This window comes from Eretmochelys imbricata, chromosome 3, assembly GCF_965152235.1.
Source record: "Eretmochelys imbricata isolate rEreImb1 chromosome 3, rEreImb1.hap1, whole genome shotgun sequence".
NCBI lineage: Eukaryota > Metazoa > Chordata > Testudines > Cheloniidae > Eretmochelys > Eretmochelys imbricata.
This window is the reverse complement of record NC_135574.1, coordinates 6,310,856-6,337,466: the sequence shown is the minus strand read 5'-3', so window position 1 is coordinate 6,337,466 and position 26,611 is coordinate 6,310,856. Positions and strand designations below refer to the sequence as shown.

General features: G+C 50.1%; 1 protein-coding gene across 1 annotated transcript in view; it reads left to right on the top strand.

Annotated features, from left to right (window-relative positions):
* Nucleotides 1–17,081, top strand: part of LOC144262358 (fibrinogen-like protein 1) — a 32,400-nt gene extending 15,319 nt beyond the window's left edge. The window contains exons 2-6 of the mRNA XM_077812119.1: nucleotides 5,046–5,268; nucleotides 8,512–8,649; nucleotides 11,826–12,042; nucleotides 14,816–15,011; nucleotides 16,935–17,081. Coding sequence (XP_077668245.1) covers nucleotides 5,046–5,268; nucleotides 8,512–8,649; nucleotides 11,826–12,042; nucleotides 14,816–15,011; nucleotides 16,935–17,081 — 921 coding nt within the window. The remainder of the gene's footprint in view (nucleotides 1–5,045; nucleotides 5,269–8,511; nucleotides 8,650–11,825; nucleotides 12,043–14,815; nucleotides 15,012–16,934) is intronic.
* Nucleotides 17,082–26,611: the final 9,530 nt, after the last annotated feature.

The following is a 26,611-nucleotide window of genomic DNA, read 5'->3' as shown; positions in this document are numbered from 1 at the left end:
TCAGAGGGTGGACGTAATTTTAAAGTCCGTTGTGCCATCTGGTGGACAAAGGGTGTAGCACAAGTGAATGAGGGTTTCCTTCCACTGGGAAGGACAAGGTAAGTCAAGTACATGCAGGAGCTGCAGCTTTATAGGCTTTTTGTTAGACCAGCTTCTGCTGGCGAGAGACAAGCTTTCGAGCGACACAGAGCTCTGCTTCAGCTGAGTGTGTCACAGCTAAATACAGGACCAAACAGATAGTTTAGCCCAAGTAGATAGCGCATCGTCTAAGGGACCATTTGCGTTGAAGTGGCCTGTTAACTCCCTTATAGTCATAGGACGAAAGGGGGGTTAGTGAGTTACAGATTGTTGTAATAAGCCATAAATCCAGCGTCTTTATTAAGACCGTGCTTTTTAGTGTCCAGCAAAGTTATGAATTTCAGCTCCCAGGCTGGTCTTTTGAATGTGTTGTGCAGGTTTCCTTTGAGGACGAGGACTGAGAGATCAGCTATAGAGTGATCGCTCTGTGTAAAGTGATCAGCCACGGGTGACAGTGCAGGGATTGTCTCGTTTCACCCACGTAGTTGCTATTGGGGCGTTTAGTGCACTGGCTGCGATACGCCACATCTTGTGATAGGCATGTGTCGGACTCACGGATCTTGACAGGTGTTTTAATCATTGTAGCGGTGGAGGTAATGGCTGCAGGTTTGGCGTCTGTTGTTCTGGCAGGGTCTGGTGCCGGTTTGAATTGGTGTGTCCTAGTCTCTGGGGAGCTTGCTTCTGATGATGAGCTTGGAGAGACTGAGGGGTTGTTTGAAGGCCATAAGCTGGGGTTCAGGATAAGGTCCCTATTGAGTATGAGCTGTAGCTGTTTGATGATACCCCATATGGGTTCCAGTGTGGGGTGGTAGGTGACAACTAGAGGTGTGCAGTCGGAGGGGTTTTTATTTCTATATTGAAGCAGGTTCTCTCGGGCTATTTGAGTGGCCCATTCCATGATGTGATCTATTTCTCTGATGGAGTATCCTTGTTTGGTGAAGGTGGTTTAGCGTGTGTTAAGGTGTATATCTCGGACTTTCTCCTCAGAGCATATTCTGTGGTATCTGAGGGCCTGGCTTTAGATAACAGACTGCTCGGTGTGTTTGGGGTGGTTACCGGATCTATGAAGATAGGTGTGGTGATCCGTGGGTTTCTTGTATATAGTTCTCTGTAGGGTTCCAGAATCCTTTCAAGATCCATGGTTCCTGCACGTGCCAATCACCGCATGTAGTGCACCTCAGCCAGTGCACTAAATGCCCCAACAACAACTATGTGGGTGAAACCAGGTAATCGCTATGCTATCAAATGAACTCGCTCAGGAAAATGATAAAAGAACGTTTGATGAACAACTCCAGGTGATCAAGTGCTGCTTTCCATGCATCCCTGATGGGTTTGTGTCTTGGTCAAATCAAAGTCTTTGTAACAGGAGTGCGTATCAAGAAGTCCCATTCGCCGACTTCAGGCACGGATGACGACTGTTCATATAAGTCACAAGAATCACAGGAGCAGGAGGGGGTGGTCATGGGGAGTGGAGAACACAGGCAGGCCTAGTACTTGCTGTTATTCATTGGTAAGGTGACACATAAGAACATAAGCATGGCCATACTGGGTCAGACCAAAGGTCCATCTAGCCCAGTATCCTGTCTTCCAACAGTAGCCAATGCCAGGTGCTTCAGAGGGAGTGAACAGAACAGGGAATCATCAAGTGATCCATCCCTGGTTTCCCATTCCCAGCTTCTGGCAAACAGAGGCTAGGGACATCATCCCTGTCCATCCTGGCTAATAGCCATGGATGGACCTATCCTCCATGAACTTATCTAGTTCTTTTTTGAACCCTGTTGTAGTCTTGGCCTTCACAACATCCTCTGGCAAGGAGTTTCCACGGGATGACTGTGCGTTGTGTGAAGAAATACTTCCTTTTGTTTGTTTTAAACCTGCTGCCTGTTAATTTCATTTGGTGGCCCCTAGTTCTTGTGTTATGTGAAAGGGTAAATAACACTTCCTTATTTACTTTCTCTACACCAGTCATGATTTTATAGACCTCAATCTTATCCCCCATTAGTTGTCTCTTTTCCAAACTGAAAAGTCCCAGTCTTATTAATCTCTCCTCACATGGAAGCTGTTCCAGACCCCTAATCATTCTAGCTGCCCTTTTCTCTACCTTTTCCAATTCCAATATATCTTTTTTAAGATGGGGCGACCGCATCTGCACGCGGTATTGAAGATGTGGGCGTTCCATAGATTTATATAGAGGCAATATGATATTTTTTTGTCACCACATATCCAAGTGCCTCTTAGCATCATTATTCCTTCCAAACCCAACTCTCTAAGGTCCTGAATACCGTCAGCTGTGATTGATGTCAATGTGCATTGAAAGCACTTAGCACCTTCCAGGACTGGATCCGTAGGAGCTTGCCCTAAGAACATATCCATGGGCTGCTGATGGACGTCAACAATGGATGCAGCCAGACACAGTTTAGCTGCAAGTTCAGACAAGAACAAACCGTATTGAGGCCTTTTTCAGTAGCCAGTTAAAACAAGCTCCAAGCAAGCCTGACTGATGCGGTGTTAAAAATACTGGCAGCTGCAACATCCTTGTCTACACTAGGGCTCCCAACATTGTTAAACACTGGTGCAGGTGCGTTACGAGGCCAGCTTCTGATGGAGATTGGGCACGTGAATGGGAGTGAGCTCACGGAAGATCTCATGGGGGTGATGGAGGTAAATTGGGAAAACAACGGAACACGATGCCAGAGGTAATATTGGCTCCCTTGATTGAGGCGGTATATCTGCCAGTCATTACCCGAGTTCATAATCTGGGGTCTGGCTACATCTTTGTGCAGTGTAGCCTACGGGATGGAGCACGGGACTAAGACTCAGGTGACCTTAGTTCTAGTCTCAGCTCTGCTGGGTGATCTTGGGCAAGTCAATTTCACCTCTCTGTGCCTCGGTTTCCCCATTTGTAAAATGGGGATGGTGATACTGACCTTCATAAAGTACTTTAAGATCTACAGATGAAATATATAAGAGCTTGGTATTATTATTGTTATGAGCTGAGTGAAACCTTGTTACGGATTGAGCTAAAACATTGAGATCGATAGGCATGAACTCACCCTTCAATTAACATATCTGTAAGTATGAGCCACCAACTGAGACAAAAGGTGTGTGCGAACCCACCCAGGAGCTTTTGGCTTAGTATTGTTTTGGGTAAGTGGGGGGAGGGAGGAAAAGAGAGAATACACTGAAAATTGAGAACAGACAAGAACAGAGAGCCAGAAGCAAAAGGCAGGAAAGCACAGCAGTAACCTGTGAGCACAGTGTGACCCTGGAAAAAGCTAGTGAGAGTGTTTGGGTCTGTTGGCTAAAGAGGCTTGGGGCTGAAGGCTAACAAATTGCTGTGCTTGTTCTTGGATCCCTCTAGCAAAGACATAGCTCAGTGTCTGTTTTTCGTAAATAAACAAAACTGTATCAGAGAAACACCTATCACCAGCTTCTACGCCCAGCTGGAACAACCTACTAGACCCCAAACTTTTGGCTAGCTGCTCAGGCCAAAAGCAGTAACATTATCGAGTCAGAGAATCATAGAACCAGAGGGTTAGAAGGGACTGCAAGGGTCATCTAAGGTAAACACGGCAGAGATGCAGGATTTGTTGTGTTTAAACCATCCCAGACAGATGCTATCCAGGCTCCTTCTGAAAATCTCCCGTGAAGGAGCTTCCACGAGCTCCCCAGGCGTCTGCTCCATTGTCCTGCTGTTCTTACAATGAGGAGGTTTTTCCTGAGATTTAATCTAAATCTGCTCTGCTGGAGTTTGACCCCCTGCCTCTCGCCCTGCCCTCTGTGGCAAGAGAGAACAGCTTTTCTCCATCTTTTTTATGGGAGCCTTTAAAATATTTGAAGACTGCTATCATCTCCTCTTCTCCAAACTAAATATACCCAGATCCTTCAGCCTGTGCTCATAGGGCTTGCATTCCGTCCCTTTGATCATCTTCGTCGCTCTCCTCTGGATCCTTTCCAGTGTCTCTTCATCCTTTCTATACATTGGTGACCAAAACTGGACACAGTCCTCCAGCTGAGGCCTGACCAGAACTAAGGAGACCGGTACTAGTACCTCCTGTGATTTGCTTGCTATGCCTCTGTTAATGCAACCTAAAATTTTGTTTCCTTTTTTTGCAACAGCATCGCATTGCTGACTCATGTTGAGGTTGTGATCCACCACAACACCCAGCTCCTTCTCAGCAGTGCTGCTGCCGAGCCAGTTATCTCCCATCCTGTATTTGTGCATTTGTTTTTTCTTCCCAATGCGTAGCACCTGCCACTTGTCTTTGCTCAATTTCATTATGTTGTCTATAGCCCAGTTCTCCAATTTATCAAGATCCCTCTGAATCTTAGCTCTATCCTCCAAAGTGTTTACAACCCCCAACAGCTTTGTGTCATCTTCAAATTTGATCAGTGTGCTCTCTAGTCCTACATCCAGGTCACTGATAAAGATGTTAAACACCACCGGACCCAGAACAGATCCCTATGGAACCCCACTTGAGACCTCCCTCCAATCTGACATCATTCCATTACTAGTTACTCTTTGTGGTTGTTTAATCAATTATGTATCCACTTAATGGTAGTTCCACCAAGCCTGCATTTCTCCAGCTTACTTATCGGATTATTATTAGTATTCCTGACAGCTGCTTTCTGAAGACCCAGTAGCAGCTGTGGCCGAGATGGCTGTTTCCATCCCTGTCTGGCCAGGGGTGAACAGCCTTTCCTTTAGGGTGTATTGTCACTTAGAGAACAGGCTGCTACCTGGGGCTGCCCCTTAGCTCTGTTTAGAAGGCTGGTGCAGAACGCACCTGTCACTGGCCAGGATCACGTTCCCTGGTGTTCGCGGCTCTGCCCTGGCTGTCAGCTGGTTTCCAGTCCACTGGCCCACATTGTCCTTTGCCCTGTTATCTCCTATGACATCCCCCACTATCTGAACCCTCTGCACTGCCTGCAGCTAACACTTCTTTGGTTGCTTGGCTCCCCTGAAGCACGAGGAGAAGAACAGCCGGAACTCCACGGTGGAGCAGCGGGTCCAGGAGCTGGAGCAGCGTTACAACGAGGCCAGCACGCTGCGGCACATCCAAGCCACGCTGCTCTACGACATGCAGGCCCAGATCCACAACATCTCCCTGCTGACCGAGTGGGCCCGGCGCAACCCCGGCTGCCTCCTTCCTGCCGAGATGAGGTCGCAGCAGGAGATGCACCATCCAGGTGATGGGGAATACCTGGGATGGGCGGGGGGCGAGGGGCTAGAATCCAGACTACACGCCTGATCTAGCTAGTTCACATAACGATAGCAGTGAAAGCTGGGGCCGAATGGGCAGCAGCATGAGCTGTACAGCCCCTTCCTGGGTATGTACTTGAGCCGCTGGCCTGAGCTAGCAGCTTCACTGCGATTGGTGCCGGAGCTAGGTAGCACGATGAACGCTAACTCAGGTATGGCTACATGTGTCGTCCTCACACCTCCGACTGCAGGTCTGATGAAGAGGGGTGAAAGTCCCAAATAATTTCGACCGGGAGGAAGCAAGGCCATCTTTTTGTTACGTAGCTGTACCGTGCTCAGCACAATCGGAGATCGGGCCTGTTGCCATAAATGCCAATAGTAAAAAATAAGACTAGACTATGTCCTTGCATTTTATGGACTTTCGCTCCGTTTTTTAGGCCAAACGTTTCACAGTTAGATTTGGGGTGTCCAATTTGATGTGCCCTGGGCTGTGATTGTCAGAATTACCGAGCACCTGCGGAACTGTCAGGCTGCATCTGGAGCTTCTCAGAGCCTCAGAAAAGATGGCCCTGAAGTCCTCTTGATGCTGGCGATATGCCCACACCATGTGGCAGGAGGCAGGTGTCCCGAGCACCTCCTGGCCCATGTACCACAAGTAGAGCTGACCCAAAAAGGTCAATTCATTTTCATGGAAAATTTTTCTCTCCTTGAAATTTTCCCGTTTTTTTTCATTGAAAAAATGAAAGTTTTTGGTTAAAAAAAATCATTTTTGGTACAATTTTTGAAAACCAAACCCCCAATTCTTTTTTTAAGCAAAACCTGAGGTGTTGGTTTTTTCTATTACCAAGAACTGAAGATCTTTTACCAAAAGGGTTTTGGTTTCTGGTTTTGTTTTTTTAGAAAAAGAGGAAAATTTCAACCAAAACTAATAATGCTCCTTTTGGTCAAAAACCCATTTTTCACCAAAAAGCTGCTGTGATTTAAACATCTCCACCAGATTCTCGCCACTGCCCCGACTTGGAGCGCTCAGCTTGAGAAATCAGATGGGCACGCTGGTCTGGTTTCTCGGCCGTTCACTTCTTGGCCTCCGTCGTAAGGCTGAAAAGCACACGTGACTGTACTTTCTGAGATGTGGATACTTATCCAGTAAGAAGCCGGCTGAGCCCAATGACTCCTTCTACACACGCTGATCAACAGGCCTGATTTGTTAATGCCATTCACCTACCAACCTGAATCCGATTTGAGCTAGTGGCGTTGGGAGGAAAGGCGCGTTAGTTGGTTACTGAGCCTATGAGCCAACCAGTCTAATTGTTTTCCATCATCCTTGTTTTAAATGAAGCCAGCTCTCTCAGCCTTAGATACCATGATAGCTTGGCTCCAATTCCTCTGGCCACCAGGTACACATAAATAATTTCTCTTTGGAAGAGTAAATGGCCGGCTGGAAAAAGGAGAACTGGTGCTGGTGGTAATACCCTCACTAGGCAGCAGAAACTAGACCCAGTAGCTCCAGAGTGTCTCCCCTGTGAGATTTCCTTGCATGGTATTCTCACAGGGTTCCCTTTAGCAGCGCTGCCGGATCAGCTGGCCGGAAATAGTCCAATGGAACTCTGAGACCAGTCCCTAAAGAGTGGCCTTGATTGGGTGCTTCTCCATTCCGTCCCCACTTCCCACAGCCAATGGGAGACCTCAAAGCAAACGGGCCCTCTGACTGGTGGCTTGGAATGTTGCAACGCCCATTCCTCCTTTCCCAATGTACTTTCATTGGCTGCCAGAGTTGTGACCTCATCCCTCGCTCTTCCCTCATGGAAAAAAAAAATGGCAATTCTCTCTTTATAACCCTCTCAATCCCACAAACTTGGCCATGCTTCTGGTTTGGTATTAGGGTCAGCTGGGGTTGGGGCTGGTGTAGCGTGGATAAGAGGAAGTTTATCTCTCTCATTCGTCCCCTGTTCCCTCCGCCTTTCTCTGCAAAGCTCGTCAGAGAATTTGTGTTCTCACTGATGATCTTCCTCAGCTTTCACTCAGTCTTTCCCCAGGCAAACCCTCCTTGGGTATGTCAACACTTGTGTCCCAACCCCCTAGTGGGAGGCAGGGGTGGCAGAATAGGGGGGGTCTAGGGGGCCATGGCCCTCCCACTTTTTACCGTCTGTAAGGACAAGCGACAGGTGGGAGGGGACAGCGCCTTGGGGGGGAAGGGGCGGTGCGAGGGCATGGCCTTGGAGGAAGGGGCAGTGTGAGGGTGGGGTTTCTGTTTGAGGGGCGGCACGGGGACGGAGGCTCAGGGAAAAGGGGTGGTATGCGGGAGGGGCCTTGGGGGAAGGACGGTGCAACATTGGGGCCTCAGGGGGAAGGGTTGGCACGGGGGCGGTGGGGCCATGGTTTGGGCGCCAGTGGTCCCCCTACTGTTAGGAAGGTTCTGCCGCCCCAGAGGTGTGACTAAGGATGCTAGGGTTTGGCCACTTGTCCATACATCTTTAAGCTAAGAGTATCAAAGCCTAGTAATGTAAGGTGCATTATGGGAGGTTTGACACCTTTCTCTGAAGCATCCAGCACTGGCCACCTTTGGAGAATGGAAACAGAACTAGACCATTCTGTCCCAGTGTTGGAAGGGAAGAGCCCAGCAGAACTTTGAGCTCAGCAAAACTCTTGCCATTTCCACCTTAACTTAAAGGGCAAAGAAGCTTTAATTTAAAAACAAAGAACGTGTCATTCTAACAACTGCATGGAGGTCTGCACTCGTCGAGATGGGCCTGAACTGTGAATTTTATATCCAGAATCAGCTGTGAATCCAATCTGCTCAAGATCAGGGGTTTCCACTTCCAGCTCAGAGACAGGTCCTGGCCACACAATTCTGGTTAGCATCCAGATTTGATTCCAGAAGTCCTGAAATTGTGGTTGAGTGTGGATATAGGGCTCTGGTTCAAACTCTATTCCCCTGTGCTCTGTGCAATGGATGGAGGTTTGTCTGTGAAAATCAGTCTTGCTCCCATTTTAGGATGGCCCGAGGGATAAAATAAAATGAAATAAATGCCAATGAACTACTCCTCAGTCCATGCGGAATCCCAGAACTTAAATTTTGCCAGAGTAAATGGAGCTCATACCTCAAAAGTCTTAAGCTCTGATCTACATCTGGAACTCAAAAGTTTGTGTTTGAGTTCTAAACTCAGCCAAACAAGTCCTCCCTTCTTTGAGTGAAATGTTAAACTGTGTCTCTCTGTTTCCTGTCTTAGACGTGAAGCATGCAAAGAACTGCCCAATAGACTGTGCTTCCATTTACTACAATGGGATCCGGAGGTCTGGGGTCTACAGCATTATGCCCTCTGTCGGTGGGATGCCAATAGAAGTGCTGTGTGAAATGGACACGGAAGGTATAGTAAGAAGCGACCACATGCCTGAATGTCTTTTCTCATAAGGGTCAGGCAGGGCCCAAGGCACAACGTCAGACTTCTGTGTACTCTGGATATGTACCTAGAGCACACTGCACCCTAGTACCTAGGCACAAGCTTCCTTGTAGAGATAGTCTCACCCACTGGAGTTCTGGAAGACCAGCTATAGGAACCCCAGTTGAAGTGTCTCATTGAGCTGCAGTGGTGGATCTAATGCTTCTAGCCCCCAGGACCTATTCAAGCAAGGATGGATTCTCCATCTTGGTGCATCCCGTGCTGGAAGAGCTCATGGTGTTTGTGCTCTTGGAGCCTAGAGCCTTGGTTAAACGGGGGAAGGACAGTGTTACACTTTCAGGGTAACTGCACCTGTATTTCCTGTCCGTGGTCCCTCAAGGGCACACACATATGGTTTCAGGTTCCCAGGCATCATCTTTCTGGGGCAGAAACCTGCATCCCTCTTCCTCCTGATCAGGGTTTTAAGGCTGCACCTGTCAGAATGATCTAGTTATTACTTCGTCCTGCTTGAGTGCAGGGAACTGGACTAGATGACTTATTGAGGTCCCTTCCAGTTCTACACTTCAATGAGTCTGTGATTCTATTATTCTATACACTGGCATATCCCCAGGAAGCCAGACTGCCTCAGGGTCAGCCCCTGTGCATTGCTTTCTCTCAGAGGACAATGGCAGTGTTTTTATCAGCGGGCACACAGTTCTTCCTTGCAGAAGAGTACATTTATTTTAAGGATAGAAAAGCATACAGAAAAAACACCTAAAACAATAAAATTCCCTGCACACGTACTAAGGACTCATCCACCAGGACTCACCCATCAGTCTTATAGGGCCCTAGTAGGCCAAAGACTTTCCAATCTTTCAGCAAGGGTTGGGGTTCCCCTAAAGCCCAAGATCTGTCTGCTTGTTGAATCAAAAGGAAGACCCCAAATCTCCCCAAACTCAGCCTTTATATCTCAATTTCTTTCTTTGCCCATGACTTCTCCGCTGGGACTGCCCTAAATCAGTATATGCAAACCACCCCAGGAGAATATTTCTCTGGAGCTGCATAGAATCTCCGAGATGGCAGTAATCGCTCCCCACTGTTTTCAGTCCCTGGCGGAGCTGTGGTAACCCTTCGCCTATGGAGTTGCATGCCCACAATGATCCATAAACCAGTCATAAACTGAGAATCATAGAAATGTAGGGCTGGAAGGGACCTTGAGAGGTCATCAAATCCAGTTCCCTGTGCAGGGCAGAGGGACCAAGTAAACCTAGACCATCCCTGCCAGGGATTTGTCCAACCTGTTTTTAAAAAAAACTTCAGTGATGGGGATCTCACAACCTCCCTGGGAAGCCTGTTCCAGGGCTTAAATATCTCTATAGTTAGAAAGTTTTTCCTAATATCGAACCTTAATCTCCCTTGCTGCAGATTCAGCCCATTCCTTCTTGTCCTGTGTTTAGTGGGCATGGAGAACAGCTGATCACAAGCCTCTCTATAACAGACCTTCTTGTATTTAAAGACTGTTACCAGGTCCGCCCCCCCATCTTCTTTTCTCAAGACTAAACAGGCTGGATTAATGCAGGGGCTTTAGGGCTGCAGTCCAGGGCCCTGGGCTAAGGAGGGCCCCGGCGCAGCAGGGCTCAGGCAGGCTGCCTGCATGCTTTGGCCCCACGCCGCTCCCGGAAGTGGCCGGCTGCTGGCACGTCTCTGCAGTCCCTGGAGGAGGATGGAGGCTGCTCCGTGTGCTGCCACTGCCCCCAGCACCATCCCCAGTTCCTGGCCAATGGGAGCTGCGGGGGCAGTACTTGCGGGCGTGGGCAGCGCACGGAGACACGCTGTCCCCTTCCCCACAGGAGCGCGCAGAGACGTGCCAGCAGCCGGCCGCTTCCGGGAGCGGCGTGGGGCCACGGCATGCAGGCAGGCAGCCTGCCTGAGCCCTACTGCGCCGCCAGCCGGGAGCTGCCTGTGGTAAGCATCTCCCGGCTGGAGCCTGCACCTCGCACCTGCTCCTGCGGCCCAACCCCCTGCCCCAGGTCAGAATCCGCCCTCTGCACCCAAACTCCCTCCCAGATCCCTCACCCCTCACCCTCTCCTGTTCCCCGACACTCCTGCCCCAGCCTGGAGCCCCGTCCTGCACCCAAACTCCCTCCCAGAAAGAAACTAATATAATAGCGATTCTAAGGTAAGAAGTGGGCTATTTTGAATTAACTTAACTACATTCTACATGTTTTAAGACTGAAATGTAACCACAAAATGGCTTTATGTTTTTTAAAAGGCAAGTTTAGTATAGCGTTAATAGCCTCGATGCCACAATTGTGATAATTTTGTTTTAAATGAGGAAAAAGACTTGTATACAGGAGCACCACAAAATCTAATAGCCCCGGGCCCACAGGAGAGTTAATCTGGCCCTGCTTACATATGCCACTCCTGTTAATACACCCCAGAAGGATATTAGCCTTTTTCACAACTGCATCACATGGTTACTCGTATTCAGTTTGTGACCCATTATAGTATCTCCAAGAAAACCTGCACTTGCTCGCTATACCTGTCCTAGACAGCACAGTCTCACCCATTAGTGACTCGGAGGCAAGCAGAAAGGACGCCATTGGTAGCCATCAGAGACGCCTCCGTTAATCTGCAGTGATTGCATGGCTGCCTCACTGAGGTCCTCTAGAAGAGAGACATGCTTCACGCAGTGTGGTTTTGGCTGCGTGCACATCTGTGGTGCTCTGGAACCAATACATAATAATACCAACATGCTGGAATCTCCAGCCTATTTCATGTCTAAACGGCTTCTTTCTTCAAATTTACCAGCTTGATTCTGCCCTCAGGTATGCCCGCGTAAATGAGGAGTAACTGTTGCGGTCAGCACTGGTGTAGGACAGATCAGACTCGGTCTCTGTGATCTGTAAACTTCTCCACGGATACACATCGCAGGGTTATAACCACTGCAGAGCCAGCAGATCAGCTTTCCTCTGGGGGCTGGGGGTGGGGCAAGGGATGAAGAGGAGCAAAGTTAGTTGAAGACATCTCTGCAAGCAGGCCAGCTGGCCAATGTCAGTACAAGGCGGAGCTGAGTCAAGGTTTTGGCTCAGGATGATGCTGGGTTCCTCACTAATGATGCTAATGGGAGACTCAAATCAGCGTCACCTCTCTCCCCTTGGCAGGTGGAGGTTGGACCGTCATCCAGCGGCGGCAGGACGGCTCGGTCAACTTCACCCGGACGTGGACCGAGTATAAAGACGGCTTTGGGGATTTAAACAGAGAGTTCTGGCTGGGTAACGAGAACATTCACAAGATGACGAACCAAGGGGACTACTCGCTACGCATTGATTTGGAAGACTGGAATAACAAGCACAAGCACGCCTTCTACCAGCTCTTCAGGTAGGAGGGCACGGTGCCCTTCCCTGGGTTCCTGCTGCAGGCAAAGGGCCGTCTCCTGCAAGGCCTTAGCGCATGGAAATCCCACTGGAATCGGTGGAAGTTTTGGGCCCAGAAGGCTTGTGGGATTGGCCCCAAGTTATGGTTAGTTCCTGGTCTATTTGCTTGATTCCCATAACAAGTGCCGTGGAGGGTAAGGCCTCACTTCCTGGTCAGATGTGTGTTGTTTTGGTTTAGGAACACACTGTAGAAACACAGCAGTTGCCATAGTGGATCAAACCAGGGCCATCCATGCGGATGTCCTGTTTCCAATAGTGACCAGCCCCAGAGGCATTCCAGGAAGGGACAAGAATCCTCCTAGTGGACAAGTATGGAGTAACTGGCCCAGAGGGGAAGTTTCTGCCTGACCCTCGCCGGGGGGTGCCTCCATCGCAGTGGGGAGATGTGATTCGCAGACATACACGGCTAGCTCTGCTTGGCCCAGCACCTGAAAATAGCAGTGTGGGTTCAGGAGGGCCAGCTGGCTGCGTGCGTGTCTAGGAGGTCCGATAGGCTTGTATTTGGGTAGCTGGTCCCACTTGCCACGGCTGCCCTGTGATAGATCCTCGCTCAAGCAGAGCTAGTGCGTGTAAGCCCGCCGAAGCTGGAAATCACACCTCCTGAGTGCCGTGCAGACATCACCCTGGGGGTTAATTTATGCCCTACAGCCATGGCAGCTCCTGCTTTTCAGTCTGCAGGTCCACCAATCCCTGGTGCATGGAGCTGATCCAAAGTCTGTTGGAGTCATTGGAAAGACTTCCATTTGACCTTAGTGGGTAGGGTTGCCAACTTTCTAATTCCAGAAAACCGAACACCCTTGCCCCGCCCACTGCCCCCTTCCCTGAGGCCCTGCCCTGCTCCTTCCCAAGGCCCGACCCCCTGCTCACTCCGTGGTCTCCCCCCCCCGTCACTTGCTCTCCCCCACCCTCTCTCACATGCTCATTTTCACTGCAAGGCCCAAACAGGCGGTTTTCTTGTTCTGAGCAGTAGTTCAGGGTTTATTTGTTACAGGGCGCTAGAGCTGGCAGCAAAATAGTCAAAAAGGGTCATTTAAAAAAAAAATGGCATTTCACCAAGGTTTTCACAATTCTTTCCCTCCCCTTGTCCCATTTTTCGTAACCAGCTCCATGGCTTTTGTTCACTAAAGTTACTGTAATTTTGTGTGTGGAATTAGGACCACACCTTATCACCGCTGCCCTGGGTCCATTAAAGGCCCACTCCTGAAGCCCAAATACAAATCCACAGAGCACAGCCACAGAAATGCACCTGTCCAGATATCTGTTTAAATAAATCTGTAGAAACTGACTCCCACACCAACATGCAGATACACACGTGTATTCCTGTGGACACTTCTAGCATGCACTAACATATGCACTTCTGCATTATGTAATATTTTACAACGGTTGTTTAGTGCCTGGAGACCCCAACTAAGATCAGGGCTCCAGGCTGGAAGGTGTTGGACACACACATAAAAAGCGAGAGTCTGCAACAAAGGGTTTATAATGTTGCTAGACAAAGGTGGGAAGAAATGTCTGATACATCGGCTCTTCTGCAATTACTAGTCAACAACATTTGCTTTTTCAGAAATAATACATTGCTTTGGGAGTTCCCTCCTCTTTTGAACACTTGTTATGAAATGAATACGCACATATTTTATGTTATCCATTTTTTTTGTGTGCAAGCCAGCAAAAGGAATGAAAGTCAAAGAGTTAGGCTGCAAGTTTTATTCACACAGGTATACACACACCTCCCTACATACAGACACAGTCTCTTACACACATACAATGAATGCACGCACATACTTGCCGACAGAGACACTTTTTCATACACTTTCCCAGGGGCTGCCTAAATCACCCAGCCGGGAAGGGAGGAGGGTGGGCTGGAGGGGAAAAGTTGGGGGGTGGGGTGGGGGTGGAGGAGAGAGGATGGGGAGGGAAAGAGACCAAGGAAGAGAGCAGGGTGGGGGTGAGAGGGGGCAGTGAAGGAGAGAGGAGGGATGTGGGGTGGATGGGGATGCAGTGGCAGAAGGCTACAGGTGCATGAGGATGGGGGGGGCACAGGGGTGTATAGGGACATAATGGGAGTGCAGCAGTGTATGGAGGTGAATGGGGTGCAGGGCTGTGGGGGTGGGGGACATGGGGGTGCTGGCTCTGGGAGGTGGAGAGGATGGGTGGGAGAGCGCTGTAAGGGGTACAGGGATGGGATGGGTAGGTGTGGGGGGCAGGACAGGATGGGATGGAGGAGGGATGCGGTGAGGGGGATGGATGCGCAGGGGGTGGGTCAGGGAGGGATGCAGTGACAGGGGGATGGGGATGCAGGGGGGTGAGATGGGGAGGGATGCGGGGGGAGGGATGGGGATGCGGGGGGGTGGGTCGGGGAGGGATGCAGTGACAGGGGGATGGGAATGCAGGGGACGGGAGGGATGCGGTGAGGGGGATGGAGGTGTAGGGGTTTGGGATGGGGACGGATACAGTGATTGGGGGGGGTGGGACAGGGAGGGATGCAGTGAAAGGGATGGGGATGCAGGGGGTTGGGGCGGGGAGGGATCACATATTCCCGAACGGAGAGAGAGGGCGTTGGGCCCTGAACTGGCAAGATGCAGTTACACTGAGCATGCCCAGCCTAGATAACTGGATGCAGATGGATGCGCTGCAAGAATAAAGCTTGCAGTGCCCAGCTTGGAAAGGAGATGTAGAAACCCCAGGAGACAATCCAGCCCGTTTCCTCTTGTTTGCAGCATTGAGGATGAGGCAAACTATTACCGCCTGCATGTGGAAGGCTTCAGTGGGACAGTGGAGGATTCATTTGCCTGGTACCACAACAAGAGGAGTTTCAGCACGCCTGACACGGGGAACATCTGTGCCGAGATCTCCCACGGAGGCTGGTGGTATCATCAGTGCTTCTTCTCCAACCTCAATGGCGTGTACTACAAGGTACGGTGGCCACGAAAGGACATAGGCATTGCTGCTTCGTGGGTGAGGCTGCATGGAAGCTGTTGTTCATCATATAACAGCAGCTCCTCTTTGCCTGCCCAACCACCCGGCTACAGGGCTCTCCCTCATTGCTTTGAGATACCCTGATTTCCTGGAAAGACATTGTTGGAATTATTAATAATATTTGAAGTTATTAATATGAATATGAGAAACCACCAAACACAAATTTAACCATACATTCCTTTATTAAATCCCAAGGCCAAATGGTACAATGGTACCGTGTACAATTGTTCTAAACATGCCTAACTAATAAGAAAGGCTAAGATTTTGTCATGCATATTTTTAGTAAAAGTCAAGGACAGGTCACGGGCAGTAAAGAAAAATTCACGGAAGCCCATGACCTGTCCATGACTGTTACTAAAAATATGCGTGACAAAATGGGGAGCTGCCGGATTTCCCCACCCCTCTGCCGCCTGCGGCAGCTGGGAGCTGTGGGGTAGCCAAGCGAGGGGACCCCCTGAGTTTTGAGCTATGGCGGGCAGCGGGAGGACCCTGCAGCTCCTAGCCGCCGAGGGCTGAAGTCATGGAGATCTCTGGAAGTCATGGATTCTGTGACCTCCATGACAAAATCATAGCCTTACTAATAAGCAATTTACTACATCCAAAAAGTAACAAAACATTTATAAGCATTTGATCAAGATACTTACAAACGGGCTAAGCCCCACGGTGCTTAGACCCATGTTGGTCGGCTCCAATGTGGTCAGGCAGGAATTAGCAAAGAACCCTTTAAGAGTTTACTTTTTATACCCTTTGACAAAAACGTGATGTCGTTGCCAATTACTGACTTCAGCTAAAAACAGCCTGAGACAGTTCATCTTAATCCAGATCATATTTTCAACCTTCTTTTTCCCAAAGTCTTTTCTCCTTAGCACTTCCCCTTCCAGCTGCCCAGCAGCTCATAGAATCTCAGAGTTGGAAGGGACCTCACAAGGTCATCTAGACCAACCCCCTGCTCAAAGCAGGACCAATCCCCAGTTTTTGCCCCAGATCCCTAAATGGCCCCCTCAAGGATTGAACTCACAACCCTGGGTTTAGCAGGCCAATGCTCAAACCACTGAGCGATCCCTCCCACCTCTTTCATTACACCTGGGTTCACATGGGAAATACCACTGGTGTGTGGGGTGGGACGGTCTCTGTTGACTCCTTTGAAGAGACATTCTCTTTGTCTTATTGAAACCCATCTGCAGTCACCCTGTTCATCAGCGGCCTTCTTCTTAAGCATTTCTCCTTACTTCATCAGCTATTCTTTGAACGATTCATCCTCCCTGCTTCATTTCTTTTGGCCTTATAATTCATTATTTTTAAGGCCTTCCTTCTACTTGCTAGTCAGGGCCTTTTGTTACAACACATGTGCATATTTCTTTAACCTAACTCAAGCTAACTCTAATTCTTTAACTTTTTTTTTTTTTTTTTTTTTGGTCCTACAGACATAGTAGAAAATAGAACTGTCTTCTGCTTCCAGGCAACCTCATCCTTTCTCTTGGGTAGATGGGCCTGCGCCCGCTGGAAGGGAGGGGAAACCCAGCTGAATTCTGTTCTTGTAGATTTCATGCCTGAGTGTTTTCATCACTGAGCCTGTAAATAAATTATCATCCAGTGAAAACAATCCAGGTTGTACAACCTATCATGCCAATTGCCAGGCCTTCAACGTCTGGTGGGAGATGATTCCAGATGCCAGGGAATGTTTGTATAGTGCTGGGGGCACTGGCAGCACTAGGAAAGATCAGCAGCTCCCCCATGGCTGAAGCTGCAGGGGTCCCTCAGCTGTACGCCCTAGGGCACTGGGAGGTTCTGGTTTCAAATGACTCTTCTGCCACTTCTGAATGTCCCCTATGCCTCACATTCTCCTTCTCTCTGTCACAGGGGGGCAGGTACTCCATAAAAAACCGCAAGATCCTGGGGCCAGATGGCATTGTGTGGTACACCTGGAAAGACACTGATTACTACTCCCTGAAGAAAGTCACCATGATGATCCGTCCACGCACCTTCCGACCCCATCTCTCCCCATGAAGGGACTGGGGATGTTTCTCCTCTCAGCTGATCCCCAGCTCCAGAAAGGGATGGACGGGAGTGGCTTGTTATAGCTGGAGATGGACTGATTCCGGAGACCACGGCGTCCCCAAAATATCATCCTGCTTCTGCCTTTGGGGCAGGGTCAAGAGAATGAAGACAACCAAGAATAAAAGAAAGGCCTTCAGTGTGTGGTTAAATGGTGAAGCCCTGTGTTACCAAGGCCAGTTTGAGTGAAATCTTATTGTTCAACACTCTCCTAGACTGGACCTACCAAAGGCTGAGAACAGGCCAAAGATGGAAGATCGTGGTCCAAGAGGATCCCATTTTTTAGGGGAACTATTTAAATGTTTTAAAACTTTTCATGAGATACTGCCATGTAGTGACTTCAGGGACTGCAGTGCTGCCCTCTGCTGGAGGAATGCTGGACTTGCTTGCACTCCGTATGACAGTGCCCTTGGCTGGCTGGGCTCACGGAGCTGCCCCTTCGGCTTCTCAGGTGTGTCGGCCCAAATCCGGATGCCACCTTTTGATGGCTCTGGATGGATTCAGGCATGGATTGTTGGCTGGAGACCCTAGATGCTCTTGGTGTGAGCTCAAGAACGAATGATGACCTCGGGGGAAGCTCTAGGGGGACTCACACAATCTACTGGCTTGGGTGTATGTTTACCACTGTCCTCTAGTGGGACACAATGGCCCTACTCTGGTATAAAGACAGACCTCTTTGCTGGACAGAGCTCTGGTATTCCCTTATAGAAGAGAGACTTGCATGTGTTTGGAGCTGAAAGTCTGTCTTGCATCCCACGACTTCCTGGGGCTGCCTCTGTAATGTGTGGGCCATGCTTTCATCTCCTCTGGAGAGAGCTGGGAGGGCTGCCTCCTGGGCCCGGTTCCTGCTACTGTTTGTTTGTACACAGCACGCAGAGAACTGTATGTTAGTCGGGGATGGGGGAAGTTTTGCTAACGTCCCCTCCAGCCCATGTTGCCCTCTGTCTGGCACACTGACGTTCCATAGCTGAGTTTCCTCAGGGCTGGGATAATTATTGCACCACAAATAAAACAGACATCAAAAGCCTCCCAGTGCTGCCATTTCAGTCCCATTTTCACAGTTCCTGTCCCTTCTCGGGGAAGAGACCATGCGGTGAGGTGGGTTTCTATTTACCTCAAAGGCTGCCTGGCGGGGCCGGGGGGGAGGGGGAATTGGGTTTGTGCTCACTCTCGTAATTTTGTGGTGGGTAAAGAAGGTGGAACAGGGAGACTGGCCCTTTAGGAGGAAGCAGGGGCCAGTGCACCTGGACTAATTACCTGTGGGCCAGTGGGGGCTTACGGGAAAGAACCAGGCTTTATAAAAGAGGGAATCCTGCAGGGGGCTGCTCCCTGTGGACCATGCACCCATCCCTGAGAGGTAAGAGAAAGGATTCCCCAGGACCTGCTCTGAGCTGGAATTATGCAAGTCTCCTGCAAGACCCATAACCAGGGGGAAGGGTTTGGGCCTGAAAGCCAAAGCGTCCCCTCTTGAGAAAAGTGTGCTGAGATTTTTATTTACTTAATAACAGAGTCTGGCTGGCAGGTTTCTGTTGGGGAAGGGGCGGGGGGGGAAAGGCTGTTACCCCTTAGGCGTATGGGGGTGAAGGCTGGAAGTGATTTCTGGGTGGCTTTTCCTTGGGCCGATGTTGGCCCAGGGTTCAGGCACTTGGCCGACGCAACGATTTCCACCACAGGAAATTCAGTAGGGCTGGGTGCGCTGGGAAGGAAAGAGCAGGGTGGGGTTAAACAGAATGGGGAGGGAGGGTGGCAGGAAAGAAGGGGTTAACAAAGGAGGGGGTTTGTAGACCCGCATTATGGCAGAGGCTCCTAGGTAAAGTGCCTCAGAGCTCGCCTGTCTGCCCTCTCCCGTTCAAGGACACTCTCCCCATTCCCTCCTCTGGGCTGCCTGAACCTCTGTCAAAGCTCCACCCACACCATTCTGAGCCCCCTTAATCCTCCCAACTATCCCCTGACACCCCCTCAATGAGGAGCAGTCCCAGCTGAGTCCCCTGCCGGCTGCCAATCCCTCTACCATCCCCCTGAGACAACTGGCTGTGATGTACGACCCCCCCAGAACGCCTGTCCCCCCCCCCCGTCCCCCACTTGCTTTATGTGGTGTTTAGGTTCTTGCTATTTTGGCATGCGATGACTAGAGATACCGGCCATCAATTAATAAATAGCCAGAGACAGGGGAGCGTACCCAGTAGAATATAGGATGCCCTGTGGACCGGCTTTGGGATGAGCTGGCTCGGGGGCATTTAAATAACCCCTGGTTCTTTCCATCCATAGATTGCCAGGTTCTTGGCGAGGGTGGTAAATATGATCCCCCTTTTACAGAGGGCAAAGGTGAGGCACAAAGAGGGGAGTGCTGGTCCCAGGGTGAGACAGCGGGTCTGCTGACTCCCAGTCCACTGCACTATCCACTCCACCTCGCTCTCTCTCCCTTGGCACCAGCCTGCTCCAGGGTCGCTGAGCTCGATCTGCTGCTCTGAAGTCCACTGATAGGGATCAGGGCCTGGGAGGGCTGGAGAACTGGAGCATCAGCAAAGAGGAGTGTGATGGGGTGGGGGGGAAGGTTCAATCTCCTGAACTGGAGGTGTTGGGGGTTGTAGTGAGGCAGCATGGCCCCCCTCAGAGGCAGACGCAGAGGGACCGCCGCAAGCCGCCTGGCGGGAGGAGCCAGGAGGGCCACGCCCCGCACGCCAGAAGCAGAGTGGCGGGACAGGAAGGGGAACTATAACAGGCCGGCCCAGCTGCTCAGTTAGGAAGAAGCCGCCGGAGGCAATAGACGGTTCTTCCCCACTGCTGGAGGCGAGCACCAAGGAGAACCGCTGTTGCCCCAGGGACCAGCAGGAGCTTCCAGGGAGCCCTGACGCGCTCGACGCAGAGGAGCTGCTACCCCTACCCTCGGCAGTGTACCCAGAGGAGAGTGAGGACGATCCCTGGATCCAGGTAAGCAGTCAAAGTGTAAGCAAATCTGAGATAAAACAGGCTCAGGCCCCAAACTTCCTTTCTACTTGAAGCAAGTTGTGGTCACGGCAGGGCTTCCTTGGCTGAAGAAGAGGTAACGTATATTGTTGCTTTGAAGCTCATCCCTATTTCCTAGGCACACACGAGTAACCAGCTGCATTTGTTAGCATAAGGCATCAAACAGTTCACAGGTAGTCTATTGCAAATTTCACAGAGACATGAAGACAATAATATTATTACACCACAAGCCCCATCTAAATGATAATACCCTCCTTTGATCTCTGAATCAATAGAATACAGTAATGAAACATTGCAGACAGGAACAGAAGTTTAGCACATACAAGCTAATCTGATCACACTGTTAAACTTCTAACAGGATCTAGGTGAATATAGACACATACAATTCAGATCTATTTTTAATTCTTTATCAATACAGGCCTGCATTTTAAGGGCTCTCGTCTATTGAATATGGCTCTGATACCTATCTGCAAGGAGTGGCCCTGTTTGCCATTTCAATACTCTTCTAATATGTCCTTAAGGATTGTTTTCAGATCATGCAGCCTGCTAATTGCTTAACCCTTGCTGGCTCAGCGTCATACCTCTCTTTGCCTTCTCATGGTATCCCACATCCCTACCCTGTCCTTCTTTGAAAGTTTCAATAAGCTGGTGCCCTCCTCTTTCTACCCCCAGAGCCATGTGCTATTGCAGAGTTGGACTGGTTCAAGCATCCTCACCTGTCACGTAAATAACCCATATTTTTGCTTGGTTGCAGGGATCAATAACCGTTTTGAGGTATAATGATGTGCAAATGCCTATGTCTAGAAATGAACGGCATATACCACTGAAATGCCAAGAATCCAAGGTTTCCATGGATATATACAAGCTGCTTTTAGCCCGAGTGGCTCATCAGACGTAACATTTTAGGTGTCCCAGTCTGACAATGACAGATTCCCCCCCCCCCGCCCCGACCCTTAACTTGGTTGGGCTTTTGTTGATCTTCATTAATACGGAAACGTGAGCCACACTAGATATTCTATGCAGCACAAGACTCAACAGATTTGGGTTATTTAAGATCAAGTGAGTAGATTCCAAAATCAAGAGTCTCTCATGGAGACTGCCCCCACCAGCGGCTCCTTCTCTGAGGTCCCGTGATGGGTTGTTGACCCTTCAAGGTCACAAGAGGTAGTAGGAGAGGCCAGTTACCCCATTTCAGGGAACCAGACTGGACAATGGGTGTGAGGAGGGTGGTTCTAGGGAGTAGTGAGTGTCTGGGAGAAAAAAGGTATGGAACAACCCCAGGCTGCTGCTCCTTTAAGGGCTTGGGACCGTTGTAGAGTGGGTGGGACAAGGGTCCCCTCTCCCCAGCTGGCCCAGACACGTGTTTGGGGTTATCAGACCCACCTGGGCAGAATTAAGGCAGTGGTCAGATGACTGGGCAGGTGAATCAAAAGGAGGCTCCAAGCTCAGCCGAGGAAGAAGATCTCAGCCCCTAGGAGGAGGGCTGTGAAACCTGCTCTAAAGGGGTGAGTTTATGGGCTGGGGAGACTAGAACCAAAAGGGACACGGACATGTGCCGTGACAGTGGTGTAACTCTATTGACTTCAGCGGAGGTACTCCTGGTGTACGCTGGCGTGAGAAGAGAAGAATAAATAAAATCGTAAAGGGGATGTTTTGAGGTAGAGATTTTTAAAAAGAGGAAACGACATTTTTTTCTACATAGATGGAGCACCAGAAGCCAAAAAGCCAGAAACGAATCTGGTGTAAACTGCTGTAATTCCATTGTCTCCAAGGGAGGTATGCTGATTTACAGCAGCTCAGGCTCTGGCCCAAAGAGTGGACCCTGGACAGAGAGAAGACAGAATATGCAGATGGGGAAGTGCATGGATATGAAGCCAGAGGTTGGGGTTGCATGTGTAAGCAGTGTCAGGATGAGCTCCACCCTGACATCTGGTGGTGAGGTGTGGCAAGTTGTGGAAAAGAACTTTAGGGGCTGATCTCATTTGCATAGGCACACCCACCCTGCCTAGAATGAGGCCATAGCTGCCCAAATGGTCACTTTGGCTGCTGTGGGATCCCCAGTGTCTCTGTTATTGGGGCAGGAAGAATAAATTGTTATTACCCTGATTATGGGAACTGTGCTTGGAACTGTACTTGGCCTTTTGTTATGATGGAGGGACTCACCATCAACTAAGTGGCACTTGCTAGGCAAGGGTCATGGGTTCCAAAACTTTGTGAATTGAGAGAGGCTGGGGACAAGTATTAATACTTGGTGGCATGGGCCAGCTTGGTGAGGGCCTTACATGCTAATTGCACTTCCTCCTCTCTCCACTGTGGAATATTAGAGCTAATTTTGATTTCATTAGGAGTCTAGTTACAGGCTGCTGAGCTCACTTTGGGCTAACAGTGCACCAGCACTGAGGCTCCCCTAGGGCAAGCTGAATTCACCAAAGAGCTGAACTGACTAAGAGCTGAAATCACTGAGTGTTGTGTTAAGTAGTGGGGGAGCCTGAAGATATATTGTGGAGCAGTTTGCAGGACGGCTGGAGTGCCTTGTGGACAGGCTGGTGGAGCAGTTCGTAGGACAGCAGGAGCTGCTGGTGGGACGCGGAGCTGAGTGAAGGAGTTTGTGGGGCGGCTGGCGGAACAGAGCGAAGGCCTATGGAGCTGTGGGGCGGTCAGCTTCAGATCACGTAAGGTGCCTCTTACCCCTGTCCCATCTCCACCCAGGTTGGGAGGTAAAGCTCCGCAGATAAACTTTCAAACTCTGGGGCTGCCCTGACCAGGGACAGAGACTTTTGGGTCATTGGACTTTTGGGACTTTGGGTGATTTGGGGTTGCTGGACTCAAGAACCAAGGGGAAAGGGCCATGCCCCAATTTGCTTGGGGTGGGCTTTTTTTGCTCATGGGTTGTGTTATGAATCTTATTGGTGGTGTTTCCCCAACATAATGCCACATTGTTTCTCTCTGTTATTAAAAGGCTTTTTGCTACACTCAGACTAGGTGCTTGCGAGAGGGGAAGTATTGCCTCTTGGAGGTGCCCAGTGGGGGTGGTATATATTTGTCCCAGGTCACTGGGTGGGGGCTCGAGCCGGTTTGCATTGTGTTATTGGAATGGATCCCCTAGATATTGAACCCGGCCCTTGTTGCTGCCAACTCTGACGGGCAGAAGGGTTACACATGGGAAGCTCTGGAATCCAGTTCTCAATGGGAGTTGGAGATCTTCTGATGGTGGTGAATGGTCAAAGGTGAAATTTAGTTGTAGGATGCACTGGAGATTTTTGCTGCCATTTCTTGTATCTGTTTAAGAGTAGGAAAGGTTTGACTCTCATGCAAACCAACATCTACATTTATTAATCTACAAAAGTAGGGCTAGATGTCTAATCTCCACAAGAAAGGCACATGGAGAGCGTTGATTCAAAGGCAGGAAATACACCAAGCTAACACTCACAGGCTGGAGGTTTGATGGTTCAGCAGAGCAAATTCATCATCAGTTCACAGAGTATAATAAACTCAGCTCTAAGTGTACAAGAATGACTGAGTGAACTGTAATATCAAGCGATTATGCTAAGCATGGCTGCTGTTGGAATTATGATTCATACTTCGAATGACTAATAATAACATGGGAGACCGCCAAACACTAGTTTAACCATGAATTCCTTTAGGAAGCCCGGAGACCAAATGGTATTTATACAATGGCTTTAAACATGCCTCAGTCTAGCAGCTGGCATTTCTCAACCACCTTCTGCTGGGGACCCCCTTTGGACTTAACAAAAAATCTGACACCCTCCCCCCCTACTCCCCCCGCCGCAACATTAAGACTTGAAAACATTGCAATTACCCTACCTTAAATGTCATTAAGTAAATTATGAATATTACTCAGGGCTGGCGTTAGAGGGTGACAAACAGGGCAATTGCCTGGGGCCCTGCTTCAGCTTGAGCCCTGCCCTACAGGGCTGAAGCATGTAACTTAGCTTTGTGGGGCCCCCTGTGGGGTGGGGCCCCGGGCAATTGCCCTGCTTGCTTCCCCCTAATGCCAGCCCTGGTGACCCCCCCCCGCAAGCCCATCCCATGACTCCCCAGGTTGAGAAACACTGGCCTAAAGAATAAGCAGTTACCACACTGTAGCTAAACATTCAGAAGCATGTGATCCATAGGCGTACAGACCAGCCAAAGGGGGAACCGTCTGGTCCTGGTGTGCTCCAGCAGGATCAGGTAGGGTCTGACAAAGAACCCTCTGATTCATAACTCCCTTTATACCTTTCAGCAACAGACGATGTCCTAGTTGATATCTGTTTTAGCTAACAACCAATTGGAGACAGTTCACCCTTATCTCCAGTCTTAATCCAGATAAAATTTACAATCTCCTCTCTCCCCAAGGCCCTTCCTCCTTATCTCTTCCACTCTTGTCTGCTGACCGGTAGCTTTTTCATTGCACGTGGGTTCACATAGGCTTTAGTTTGAGGATAACCCTAGTATGTGGGATGGCAAGGTCCATGCTGGCTCTTTTTAAGACAGATTCTCTTTGTTTTACTTAAAGCCATCTGCAGTCACCCCTATGGTCAGAGGCCCTTCTCTTTAGAAATGTTCCCTTATCTCAGTGGTTATTCTTTGACCCAAACCTGGTTCCTCCAGGCCTTATCGCTCACTGCTTCCAAGGCCTTTCTTCCACTTGCCACATCTATTTCCTTAACCCAACGTAAACTAACGCTCATTTTCTGACTTCATATTTACTCTACAGCCCCTCATGGGAGTGCAGCAAACTCTGTTTAGAACTGCTGGTGCACGTTAGAAGAAGCCAGACACTCCCGAAGAGACTGCAACTTAGCTACAGTTCCAGGGCTCAGTAAGATACTCCATTTTGTGCTTTAGGTGGCCAGACTGGCTCTTCATTAGCCTGCTCGCTGAAGTGGTCAAACTTGTGTACGCAAGCGATTCGCCCCAGTTGCTTCTGGCCGTGTCTGTGAGTCTCGGAAGTTCTGCAGTGAGGAAGTGGGCGCTGAAGTCCCAACGTCATCGAAGAGCGGTGTAGTAACCTTTAATCACCATGTATTTCTGACAGGTTTCCATGCCCACTGCGGCGATGGGGCAACAGTTAGAAGACCCCTGTACCAAACCTCCTTCCCCTTTTTCAGTCCCAGCTCCTATCTGCCCAATGAGCTGGCTGTCCGGGGAACGTGAAAACCCCGAGTCAGAGTTGTGAAGGTGTTTAGGTGCCTAATACGGTTGCCAATCGTGGTTGAACGTATTCCTGGAGGTGTCATCGCACAACGTACTCTTTAAAGGCTGATCTTTAATTCCTGGAGACTCCAGGACAATCCTGGAGGCTCGGCCACCCTAGCGCCTCAAGATGCAGGTATTAAAAGGTGCCTGTCTGCGTGACTCCCACACGGGAGAGCATGAACTCGCCCATAAAATCAGAAGCCATCTCCTCTGCCTCGGTTAACCTGCCGGTACTGTGGGATTTGAAGCTTTCTGGTTTCTCACTCATAATTTCAACGTCTCTTTGGAGGATCCCCAGGCACTGACCCTTTGAGCTGCTTGAGGATTTCATCCAGCATCTGGGGAAGAGGGCGAAGAAGGGCCATGTCGTTCCTGACGCCCGCTCCCAGAACGTGGGCAGTTCCTGATAAGGTGCCTAAGGAATCGGGGTGTAGTTCCTCATCCAGCACCGTTGCAGCCTCCTCTCTCAGATCACCCAGGGCAGACAGCGAGGGGTCCGTGCCAGTCAGAGGCGCCGGCTTTATGAGTTGCCGGGGGGGTGCTCGACCCCCACTTTGCCTCAGGTCCCACCCTCACTCCACCCCTTCCCCCAAGCCCTCACCCCAACCCCGCCTCTTCTTGCCCCTGCTCTGCCCCTGCCCTGCCTCTTCCCGCTCCCTCCCCTGAGTGCGCCCTGCCCTCGCTCCTCCCCCTCCCCCCAGCGCCTCCTGCACGCCGCTGAACAGCTGATCCGCGGCAGGAGGGAGTCGCTGCGGGGCGGGGGAGGAGCTGATCGGGGGGGGACTGCCGGTGGGTGCTGAGCACCCACTAATTTTCCCCGTGGCGCACCCTGTGGTGTCACTTGTGTTCCTTCCTCGGAGCTCTGTCTCCCGCCGGGTCTCCTTTATCTTTGTGGAATGCAACGCAATTCACGGGAGCACCAGCAAACCCCTTTTCTGCAGGAATCGACATTCCTCTGGGCCCTCATCCCTGTGCCTGGTTGCAGAGTTCAAGGCTTCTTGGTGTGCCAGTGATATAGGAAGCCCTACGGTGGGGAGGGGAACAAGACCATAGCAAAATGCCATCCTATCAGCAGTGATGGAGTCACATAGGATATTCTGGAGATTGTGTCAGGGAGAGCAGGGGTAGTAGACTGAGTGCTGTAGCTTTGTGTTACGTGCAGTAAAGAGCTCTGGTCACACACACCCGATTTGAGCGCCTGAGTTTACTTGCATGTTGGCATTCTGACTTCTGTGTGATGATCCTTAAGCTGTGAGCCTCTCAGGCCAGGAACTGCCCTCTCCTGCAAGTGCCCTGTCAATTGGTGGTGCTAC